The 12,366-nt window shown below is 39.1% G+C and overlaps 1 protein-coding gene across 1 annotated transcript; it reads left to right on the top strand.

The window, feature by feature from the left end:
* The first annotated feature begins 3,361 nt into the window (after positions 1 to 3,361).
* On the top strand, positions 3,362 to 8,058 carry LOC110877735. The gene is made up of 4 exons (XM_035989308.1): positions 3,362 to 4,183; positions 5,231 to 6,287; positions 6,370 to 6,810; positions 6,893 to 8,058. Exons 1-4 carry the CDS (start codon positions 3,557 to 3,559, stop codon positions 8,056 to 8,058), a joined length of 3,291 nt encoding a protein of 1,096 aa, XP_035845201.1. The 5' UTR covers positions 3,362 to 3,556.
* The last annotated feature ends 4,308 nt before the right edge of the window (positions 8,059 to 12,366 follow it).

Raw genomic sequence — 12,366 nt, 5'->3', positions numbered from 1 at the left:
CAGGGGCTCTGCCCCTTAGCCAGAGGCTGCCGCCCCTGGGACCCCGCTACCAGGGGCGCTGCCCCCGGACCCCCGCCAAGATCATAAAACGCAATGAATAAATCAAAAACCCAGATCGTAAAAATGAAATTAAAGAATTTCTTACATGGATCGAAGACATTTCTTCAACAATTGACGATTTTTGAATGATTGAAACACTTATCAGCCCTCGAATTGAACGGATTGAGTGATTATCTTCAAAATCACCGGAGAAAAACGAGATTTTGTATGAAATTAAACTGGGTTTTCTTCAAAAAAAAAAAAAAGCTGAAGAACACGTTGATCGGGTGTTTGAATCAATGATTGGTGATGAAAATCGCACTATAATGTAGTGATTATTGAGATAGAAAGTGAAGAAATGGTTGAAGATGGTGGGTTTTGAAAATGGTGGGTTTTGAAGTTACTGGGTTTTGAAAAGGAAGAAGAAAGGGTTGGATTGACTAAAATACCCTTTTTCTTTATTTTAAATGTTGCCACATGTCCTAATCCTATTGCTTCCTACACTTCCTAGCCAAAATAAACTTCCTATTTGATCTTTTCCCTACATATGTATATACAATTTCGAATGAAGTTTTTTAGTTTTATCAATAAGGGGAGTTTTCTCACGGTCCCTCTAAAATATATGTAATATATATGTGTGGAGTAAGGTTAATGTATAAATGAGTCTTAACATACAAACTGGCTTAACGTGAGAAGTGAAAGAGAGATATTTTTTTTTTTTTGAATTTTTTCCCATCTTATAAAACACATAATTTAGTACCAGAATCTTTTTTCGTGTATTTACACCAGTAGAGTAAAACCTCCTTGTGCCACGTGTCCCCAAGTGTGGCAAGTCTAAGTGTAGAGAAGGCCACCCTAGCCGTAGCTAAGGGGTCTCTCGCAGGCCACGAAGGAACCAGAGCCAGGGCTCGCGGGGCACGAGCCAGCCCGATTTCAGCCTATAAAAGGAGGCCTTCGGCCTCAGTCTCAAATCGTTCAATTCTTATTCTCTCTTAGCCTCTATTATAGCTAAAAGTAGCTCGGTATTATACCCCTAAAACACGAAGCTCTGCCTCGTTGTAAGTACTTTAACCCCGATCACTAATTCGTTATCCTACCCGATTGATCTAGGGCCGGTAACGGATGTCAAGGCTCTGCCTGACTCAGTTCCTTGGGGTTCTGTCTCGTGATGTATGGCGATTGTGATTTGGGTTATCTTACTAACACGTGTGCATTGTGTATTTTTTAATAGAAAATAATCAGGAAAAGCAACAGGAAGCTATAAAACCACATAAGTTTACAATGTGAGTCATTCTCTTTTTCTACCAAACTGTTTTTACAAAACCTCAAATATTTTCAGTTATACTTACAGTGATTGAGTCTTTGTATTCTACAATTGTTGTACGTATGTGGGGTTTTGTATACACTACTAGTAAAGCGTTGCTATTGGACAAAAGTTAGCCAATAGTAATATAACCACTGTCATGGAACTGCCAACATGACAAATACTAGGGGTGTGCACGGTTCGGTTCGGTTATTAGCATTATCCGTAACCGTAACCGAAGTCATCGGTTAATCAGTCGGTTAATTCGGTTAATTTGTCGGTTTTCGGTTCGGTTCGGTTAATTTCTGGTTAATAACCAATTCAAACAAGGGCTAAATTTTTTGCTTAGAAATACATGTAATGGAGGTATAAATACATGAAATAGATGTATAAATAAATGAAATGAATGTACAAATACATGAAATGGATGTATAAATAAATGAAATGAAGGTATAAATACATTATTAGATGTTTAAATATATAAAATGGAGGTATTTCTTGCTGATAAAACTTTTTTTAAAACGCGTTTCAGGTAACTTAATGTGAAGCTATAAAAAACTATGGAGCACTGAAGGTTTAAAAAAGTGGCTGTAAAAGTTACCTAAATAAAAGTTTATGTTTTCAGCAACTAGGGTTTATCCCTATAAATAAAAGTTTGGTCTTTTGAAACTCTAAAATTATTTCCTAACTACGATCCTGATGTCTCATTTCCGCTGTCAAATTAATAAACACCGATACCACCAGCTGTTACTCGCGGCTCTCGCTCCTGGGGTAGGGGTCGGGGGCTACGACAACTGATGTGTGTCTTTGTGTTTTAATCTTTTCAATATTGGTCCCTCTAGTATTGGTTATTTTTATTTTTGACTCATTCCATTTTAAATGAATTCTTGTTTTTCATTCTAACTAGGTTCATTATCCTAGTTATTTTTAAACAATAATATATGTAAATATTTTTGGGGGGTTATATGGCCGGTCAGCCGACTACGACAGTGGCACGACGGATCTCCACCCTCAAATCCCAATCGCCGCCATGGTTGACGGAAAAACGATATGAAATCGAGCCCCCTAGTTGCAAGTGTCGGAGACGAAGCTGGAGGCGTCTGCAACTCGCCGGAGACGGAGCCGGAGGCGTCTGCAACTCGCCGGAGATGACTACAACTTCCAGACGCATCCGGGCACTTCCCAGACGTATCCCGCGCATCTAAAAATTAAAGACGCAACAAAGAGCTTTGCAGACGCATAAACTACCTCGGGTTTTGTAATGCGTTGTTCTAAAAGCTCATGAGGTGGCCATTTTTTGTCTTTGGCCATTCTCAATCTCTCTTTATCTCATACTTTCCTTTTTCTTGTTTTAGGTGACTTCTTTAAAGTCCAAAACAAAGTGCTTAGAGCATTCACATCCAATCCATCAAATTATACATACATTCCACTAAAAAACAACTCCTATATCAATATATTTCCACTAAAAACAAATACTTTTTCTCTCTCCTTTCAATTAAATAATATTATCATTACCTTTTTTCTCTCACTTCCACTCACAACCACTTTCAAAATATATTAAAAATTTATAACGGGTGAACAGTGTCCCCCCAAATATACAGATGAACAGTAACATTTTCTCTCTCCTCTACTCACAACCACTTTTTATACCCTTTATAATATAAAAACCCCTCCTCACATAATTTGATGGTTAGGATGTGAATGCTCTTACCTCTCTCTATATATACATACACATCGCCCTCTACACGTACATAATAAAGATAGGCTCTCACTATCTGCACACCAAGCCAGGCTATCTGCACATTTAGGGTTTAGATACGCTGCGTATTGACCAATACGCAGCGTATAGGGTTACCTGAATACGCTGCGTATTGGTCAATACGCAGCGTATATAAGTGGTAGGTACACGACCAGACAGTCAAACCTAGTACCATGTCAAATCAGTCTTAAATAGGGTGCGTATTGATCAATACGCAGCGTATTGACAGACTGAATTGACCTGATACGATGTTGTCCAGGGCACGTGAATAAAGTAATACGGTGAGTAGGGATCAATACGCTGCGTATTGACATGCCAGATGAAAGTCTATTTATCCCTCCATTCATGTCTGTTACCCATCATCCGACATATACTTTGCTTTCCTTTTCATATACTTTGCTTTCCTTCATCTTCTTCTTAAGTAAATTGTTTGTTTTTTGTTCAACCTTGTTAAAATGTCATCATTTTGGAAGGATAATTATTTCGGTAATCGCTATTCTAACGACACATGGGGATCAAATGCTGCCAATGAGGAGGAGGAGGTTGTGTCTGGAGTCCCTGTTGATCAAGAAACACAGTTGCCAGACTTGAACAAGACTCCCACTCCACCTGTTGATGAACCAAATTACCCGGTGCATCAAGTGTGTCCAGATTACGGATACGGGTATGAATCTCCGTACGTGCAACAAAGTGGATACGGTGCTGAGAATGCACCTGTTGATGAACCAAATTATCCGGTGCATCAAGTGTGTCCAGATTACGGATACGGGTATGAATCTCCGTACGTGCAACAAAGTGGATACGGTGCTGAGAATGCACCTGTTGATGAACCATATTACCCGTCGCAGCCATCGTATCCGGGTTATGGGGTATACGGGGACGAAGGTGGATACGGAAGTTACAGTGGATACGGTGGTGATGGTGGATACGGGGGTGAAGGTGGTTACAGTGGATATGGGGGCTACAGTGTATACGACAGTGTATACGATAGATATAGGGATGAAGTTGGATATGGTTATGAGTCCCGTAACACATCACTTTATGAACCATCTACCCCGAGCAATCCATTTCAAGTAAATGAGGTATCATTATTATTATAGTTAAAAATGATATAATTATAATAATTATTATTATTGTTAAAATACTTTAATTATAAATATAATTATAAATATTATTATTATTATTATTATTATTATTATTATTATTATTATTATTATTATTATTATTATTATTATTATTATTATTGTTGTTGTTGTTGTTGTTGTTAAAAATATTATAATTAATTAACAAAATAATTATAAGATTTAGTAAATAAACAAGTTAAGAAAGTTAAGTTAATAAACAATTTATTTTTCTTCTCTAAATAAATAAATTAATAAAAAATATTTTAAATAAATTAGTATTGTAAATAAATAAAAGAATCATGAAATTGATTTTTAGTTAAAATGGTTAGTTTAAACCTAACTTAGTTAGTTAAATCATAGTTAAAATGGTTAGTTTAAACCTAACTTAGTTAGTTAAATCATAGTTATATCCTAACTAGGTTAGCATTTAATACAAGGGACCACTAACTGAGTTAGAGAACTCAGTTAGTCCAGTTAAGTGCCAAAAACAAAAAAAAGTCCCTGAAGTTTCAAATTTTACGAAAATAGTCCCTGAAGTTTCCAAAAATTGACAAAACAGTCCCTGAACTTTCGAAAATTGACAAAAATGGTCCCTGAACTTTCGAAAATGGACAAAAATGGTCCCTAAACTTTCAAAAATTGGCAAAAATGGTCCCTGAACTTTCGAAAATTGCAAAAATGGTCCCTGAACTTTCGAAAATTGACAAAAATGGTCCCTGAAGTTTCTAAAATTGAAAAAAATGGTCCCTAAAGTTTCTGAAATTGACAAAAATGGTCCCTAAAGTTTCTAAAATTGAAAAAAATGGTCCCTAAAGTTTCTAAAATTGAAAAAATGGTCCCTAAAGTTTCTAAAATTGAAAAAAATGGTCCCTAAAGTTTCTAAAATTGAAAAAAATGGTCCCTAAAGTTTCGAAAATTGACAAAAATTAGTACCTGAAGTATGAGTTTCGATTATATTATTATTATTATTATTATTATTATTATTATTAACGTAACCTTTTTTAGCGTTTCATGTCTCTAACTGATTTGAAGAATTGGGTACAAGAAACGGGAAAGGATAATGGTTACGTAATTGTTACCCGCCGATCAAAAAATATTGGCGGTACTACTGGGATGGTATGGCTTGTGTGCGACCGTAGTGGTGAACACCGTAGTAAAGCAACAGTTAGGAAAGCTGGTAGCAAAAAAATCGGCTGCCCGTTTTCATTACTCGCCATCCGGGACGTGACGAACGACACGTGGGAGTTAAAAGTGGACTGTGCGAACCATAACCACGAACCTACGACGAGTCTGTTGGGCCACGCTTTTGTGCGAAGATTCACTAAAGCCGAATACAAGCTAGTGGAGCAGCTAACTGCTCAAAACATGGAGCCACGTATCATATTTCAAACCCTAAGAAAGCAGTTCCCCGACAGCCTGCACGTTCAGAAAGACGTGCAAAATGCGGTACAAAAAATTAGAGCGACAATAATGGACGGAAAGAATCCTATTCAGGCACTGGAAAGCCTGCTGCATGACCGCCGATTCATTTACGACACCCGACAAGATCCCAAAACAGATGTCGTAACAGAGATTTTCTTTGTTCATCCTTATTCAATCACTATGTGGCGTGCATTCCCGCACGTGATGTTGATCGACGCGACCTACAAAACAAACCTCTACAACATGCCATTTGTCCAGGTTGTGGGTATGACGTCGACTGGGAAGTCTTTTTGTATCGCACATGCCGTTATTTGTAAGGAACGAAGGGGTAACTACGTGTGGGTGCTTGAGCGGATCAAGTCAATATTGCATGAATGTATGATGCCGCGTGTGATAGTCACGGATAGGGAGCTTGCCCTGATAAACGCGTGTTCTAAAGTATTCCCGAACGCAAAAAGGCTTCTATGCCACTTTCACATCCAACAAAATATAGCTAGAAAGTGCAAGGAAGGGTTCGATAAAGAAGATTGGGGGAAATTTATGTCGTACTGGCGGACATTGTGCGAATCTTCATCAGAGCCCATGTACAAGTACAACTTGGAGAAAATGTATAACCGACTCGTGGTTGCCAACCGAGAAAGTAAGTGTTCCTTCAACAAACGACTCACCCAATCTATTATATTTCACACACGCTTTTACATTTCATTATTTTATTTTTACAGGTGTCTATGATTACGTCTACGAAAACTGGCTCAAAGACTATAAAGAAATGTTCGTTTATGCGTGGACCGATAAGTGTCGCAACTTTGGTCAGCGCACCACCAACAGAGTTGAGAGCCAGCACGCAAATTTAAAAAGATACATTACGCGCGGGAGTTCATTGGAGCGAATAGCAAGATGCATCATTGATATAGTTGAAACTCAGTATGATGAAATACAAAAAAGTTTCACTGAGAGCATCGAAAAAACGATGAACCACCATAGACACCGAATGTTGGACAACCTACGTGGAAAGGTTTCCCATGAAGCACTTGATTTGCTGGAAAAAGAGCTACTGAGGAAGATGGATGTGTTGCGGAAACTTAACGCATCATGTGGTTGCCATATGTGGCTTAGCAAAGGATTGCCGTGTGCTTGTAGACTGGAAAACTACAACCGTACAGGTAAAAAATATTAAAACAACAAACCTTTTGTTATTTTGTACGATTTAGCTGTTTCTCACACCGTATTAACTTAACTGTGCAGGGCGTATAATACAACTCGACGAGATAGATGTATTCTGGCGCAAGCTTGACTTGCTCCCTTGTAAACTGGTAGACGAGGAGGTCGATATTGTAGCAGAGCTCAATAATGTGCGGCAACATTTAGAGGCGCAGTCCCCCGTTCAACAAAAGAGTATGCTTTCAAAGATAAAAGCGGTTTTCACCCCAAAATCGTCAACCAAGAAACCACCGATCGTCCAGCAAAACACTCGCGGTCGGCCTACATCAAAGAAAGTACAAGAAAGGCTAGATGAAGCTGCGAGGTTAGACCAAGCTGCGAGATACAGCTCCTATGGCGATGACAGCAACGTAATTACCGCTTCCCCCAAGCATAAGTACGATTTACCCCGACACAGCTCATACGTACCGTCAGAGGGCTCTCGTCGAACTGGTTCGTTTGTGAAGTCTGAAAAACCTAAAATGCAACCAAACAGTTCAACAAGTTCTAAAAAGAAGGAGACGAGGGATGATAAGGTTTTTCCATTAATAAAAGGGGACGAGCACTTGTTATGCATTAAGAGGTTTAAGAATCAAATTCCATCAGAGTTTCGCTCTTACATATCGCGTATACAAGATGTGACCCCAGACGGTCATTGTGGGTACAGGTCTGTGGCTGTCGGGTTAGGTTTTACGGAACACGCATGGCCCAATATTCGTAGAGATTTACTACTGGAGATTGACCATAACAAACCGCGTTGGAAGCATGTATTCGAAACATATAACGAAGGAGACTTTAAACGAATACGTAAGAGCATCGAATGGCATTCAGTGAAAGGGTGCGATGAAAGTCACTGGATGGAAATGCCCCACGTAGGGCTTCTCATAGCGCAAAGGTATAATATTGTCCTCCACGTGCTAAGCATTGAATGGAGCTCTACCATCTTCCCATTAACGGATGCCCCACTAGATCCACGACCTCAAGCGATAACGCTTGTACATGTTCACGGGGGACACTTCATACATGCTAAGTTGGAAGGAGACTACCCCATGCCTTTAGTGAACCCGATGTGGTCGGCACATCGATCAATAGCTGCGAAACGGTGGGAAGAAATGTATACACCGCAGTTAGAGCACTACTACGAGTTAATGCATCCTAAATCAGACCGAGACAAAGACAGAGAACCGAGTTTAAATGTTATCGAAGATTAAGCGGAAACTTGTAATTTTGTAAATTGTAGAAATTTTTTAATTTATAAAGTTTTTATCATTTTTAATTCATTTATAATTTATAATTTATAATTTATAATTTATAATTTATCATTTATAATTTATAATTTTTAATTCATTTATAATTTATAATTTATAATTTATAATTTATAATTTATAATTTATAATTTATAATTTATAATTTTTATAAACATAATTTTTGGATTATTTTTACTTTCTCTAAATACAAACCAAGAAAAAAAAAAAAGGTCTTCTAAGGTGCGTAGGGAACCCTACGCATCGTATGTTATCCAAATTACAATAAAGCCCCTCTTTTTGGCTTCCTTTAGCCTCATAACAAGGGCAAAAAGGTAAAATGAGAAAACCCAGGCAGCGTATTGATCAATACGCAGCCTATGTCAAAGGCGGACAATTTTCCCCCCAAATTGAAGTTTGAAAATATAAACATGTTAAATTACTATTTTGCCCCTCTTTTTGGGCTATACGAGGCTAAATATAAGGGCAAAAATGTCATTTTTGGACCTTTAAATACGCTTCGTATGGGTCTCTACGGTGCGTATGTAGTTGTCTTCATAATGACCTTTATGCCCTTCTACAGATGCTTCGTATAGGCTAAACAGAAGGGTATAAAGGTCATTGTGATGACATCTTATATACGTATCGTAGAGATCAATACGACGCGTATATAAAGGTGCACAATGACGTTTTTGCCCTTATATTAAGCCTCGTATAGCACTGATAGAAGGGCTAAATCGTAATTTTAGACACCCACATACGCTTCGTATTGGTCACTACGCTGCGTATAGCTTCTGATATAAATCAGGAAAACCCCTACGCAGCGTATGTTCTTCCCCAAATTACAAAAAAACCCACTACGAACCCCTACGAAGGCGACTACGTATTTCCGACCGTATACACGCGAATTCGAAGTATAATCGAGGTATATACTCAACCTATTTAAGTAATTTTGATTTTTTTGCTATTTTATCCGTAAATTAGGGCTGTATCATAGGTAAATTAGGGTTTACAGTGAATTAGGGGTGTTTGTTTGATGTGTTTGATTAGGGTTTACAGTAAATTAGGGGTGTTTTTTTGATTTGTTTGATTAGGGTTTACAGTGACCATTTTTGTAAATTTATCAAACCTCAGGGACCATTTTTTGTAAACTTATCAAACCTCAGGGACCAATTTTGTAAACACATCAAACCTCAGGGACCATTTTTGTAAATTTATCATCCGTAAGGCGCGTATGGGCCTACGGGCAACGACGGGCTTAGTTTCGACGCCCGTTAGGCCCGTACGCGCCTTACGGACGACGTCGACTAAATAATATTTTTTTTATTATGTAGTCGACGTCGTCCGTAAGGCGCGTACGGGCCTAACGAGCGTCGAAACTAAGTCCGTCGTTGCCCGTTAGGCCCGTACGCGCCTTACGGACGACGTCGACTAAATAATAAAAAAAATATTATTTACTCGACATCGTCCGTAAGGCGCGTACGGGCCTAACGAGCGTCGAAACTAAACCCGTCGTTAAAATTTTAACGACGGGCTTAGTTTCGACGCTCGTTAGGCCCGTACGCGCCTTACGTACGACGTCGACTAAATAATAAAAAAAATATTATTTAGTCGACGTCGTCCGTAAGGCGCGTACGGGCCTAACGAGCGTCGAAACTAAGTCCGTCGTTGCCCGTTAGGCCCGTACGCGCCTTACGGACGACGTCGACTAAATAATAAAAAAAATATTATTTAGTCGACGTCGTCCGTAAGGCGCGTACGGGCCTAACGAGCGTCGAAACTAAGCCCGTCGTTAAAATTTTAACGACGGGCTTAGTTTCGACGCTCGTTAGGCCCGTACGCGCCTTACGGACGACGTCGACTAAATAATAAAAAAAATATTATTTAGTCGACGTCGTCCGTAAGGCGCGTACGGGCCTAACGAGCGTCGAAACTAAGTCCGTCGTTGCCCGTTAGGCCCGTACGCGCCTTACGGATGATAAATTTACAAAAATGGTCCCTGAGGTTTGATGTGTTTTCAAAATCGGTCCCTGAGGTTTGATGAATTTACAAAAATGGTCCCTGGTGTTTCCAGGATTTAATAAAATGGTCCCTTGTGTTTCAGAAATTGACCAGGGACCATTTTTGTAAATCCTGGAAACACCAGGGACCATTTTTGTAAATTCATCAAACCTCAGGGACCAATTTTGTAAACACATCAATCCTCAGGGACCATTTTTTTATACATAAACTTAAATTGTTTTTTTTTTTTTAAAAAAAACAGAAAAATATATATTTTTAAACAGAAAATATAAATTTTTGTCGACGTCGTCCGTAAGGCGCGTACGGGCCTAACGAGCGTCGAAACTAAGCCCGTCGTTAAAATTTTAACGACGGGCTTAGTTTCGACGCCCGTTAGGCCCGTACGCGCCTTACGGACGACGTCGACTAAATAATAAAAAAAATATTATTTAGTCGACGTCGTCCGTAAGGCGCGTACGGGCCTAACGGGCGTCGAAACTAAGCCCGTCGTTAAAATTTTAACGACGGGCTTAGTTTCGACGCTCGTTAGGCCCGTACGCCCCTTACGGACGACGTCGACTAAATAATAAAAAAAATATTATTTAGTCGACGTCGTCCGTAAGGCGCGTACGGGCCTAACGAGCGTCGAAACTAAGCCCGTCGTTAAAATTTTAACGACGGGCTTAGTTTCGACGCTCGTTAGGCCCGTACGCGCCTTACGGACGACGTCGACTAAATAATAAAAAAAATATTATTTAGTCGACGTCGTCCGTAAGGCGCGTACGGGCCTAACGAGCGTCGAAACTAAGTCCGTCGTTGCCCGTTAGGCCCGTACGCGCCTTACGGATGATAAATTTACAAAAATGGTCCCTGAGGTTTGATGTGTTTACAAAATCGGTCCCTGAGGTTTGATGAATTTACAAAAATGGTCCCTGGTGTTTCCAGGATTTAATAAAATGGTCCCTTGTGTTTCAGAAATTGACCAGGGACCATTTTTGTAAATCCTGGAAACACCAGGGACCATTTTTGTAAATTCATCAAACCTCAGGGACCAATTTTGTAAACACATCAATCCTCAGGGACCATTTTTTTATACATAAACTTAAATTGTTTTTTTTTTTTTTAAAAAACAGAAAAATATATATTTTTAAACAGAAAATATAAATTTTAGTCGACGTCGTCCGTAAGGCGCGTACGGGCCTAACGGGCGTCGAAACTAAGCCCGTCGTTAAAATTTTAACGACGGGCTTAGTTTCGACGCCCGTTAGGCCCGTACGCGCCTTACGGACGACGTCGACTAAATAATAAAAAAAATATTATTTAGTCGACGTCGTCCGTAAGGCGCGTACGGGCCTAACGGGCGTCGAAACTAAGCCCGTCGTTAAAATTTTAACGACGGGCTTAGTTTCGACGCTCGTTAGGCCCGTACGCGCCTTACGGACGACGTCGACTAAATAATAGTTTCGACGCTCGTTAGGCCCGTACGCCCCTTACGGACGACGTCGACTAAATAATAAAAAAAATATTATTTAGTCGACGTCGTCCGTAAGGCGCGTACGGGCCTAACGAGCGTCGAAACTAAGCCCGTCGTTAAAATTTTAACGACGGGCTTAGTTTCGACGCTCGTTAGGCCCGTACGCGCCTTACGGACGACGTCGACTAAATAATAAAAAAAATATTATTTAGTCGACGTCGTCCGTAAGGCGCGTACGGGCCTAACGAGCGTCGAAACTAAGTCCGTCGTTGCCCGTTAGGCCCGTACGCGCCTTACGGATGATAAATTTACAAAAATGGTCCCTGAGGTTTGATGTGTTTACAAAATTGGTCCCTGAGGTTTGATGAATTTACAAAAATGGTCCCTGGTGTTTCCAGGATTTAATAAAATGGTCCCTTGTGTTTCAGAAATTGACCAGGGACCATTTTTGTAAATCCTGGAAACACCAGGGACCATTTTTGTAAATTCATCAAACCTCAGGGACCAATTTTGTAAACACATCAAACCTCAGGGACCATTTTTTTAAACATAAACTTAAATTGTTTTTTTATTTTTTTAAAAACAGAAAAATATATATTTTTAAACAGAAAATATATATTTTTATGCTTTCACTTGTCTTTATGCTTTCACTTGTGCCATGGTTTTGCTGTGTAAACAGAAAATATATATTTTTAAACAGAAAATATATATTTTTAAACAGAAAATATATATTTTTAAACAGAAAATATATATTTTTTTAAACTTAAAGTTAAATTGTTTTTTTTTTTAAAAACAGAAAA

This window comes from Helianthus annuus, chromosome 4, assembly GCF_002127325.2.
Source record: "Helianthus annuus cultivar XRQ/B chromosome 4, HanXRQr2.0-SUNRISE, whole genome shotgun sequence".
Taxonomy (NCBI): Eukaryota; Viridiplantae; Streptophyta; class Magnoliopsida; order Asterales; family Asteraceae; genus Helianthus; species Helianthus annuus.
Note: the sequence above shows the minus strand (reverse complement) of the source record. Positions and strands in the feature narration are given on the sequence as shown.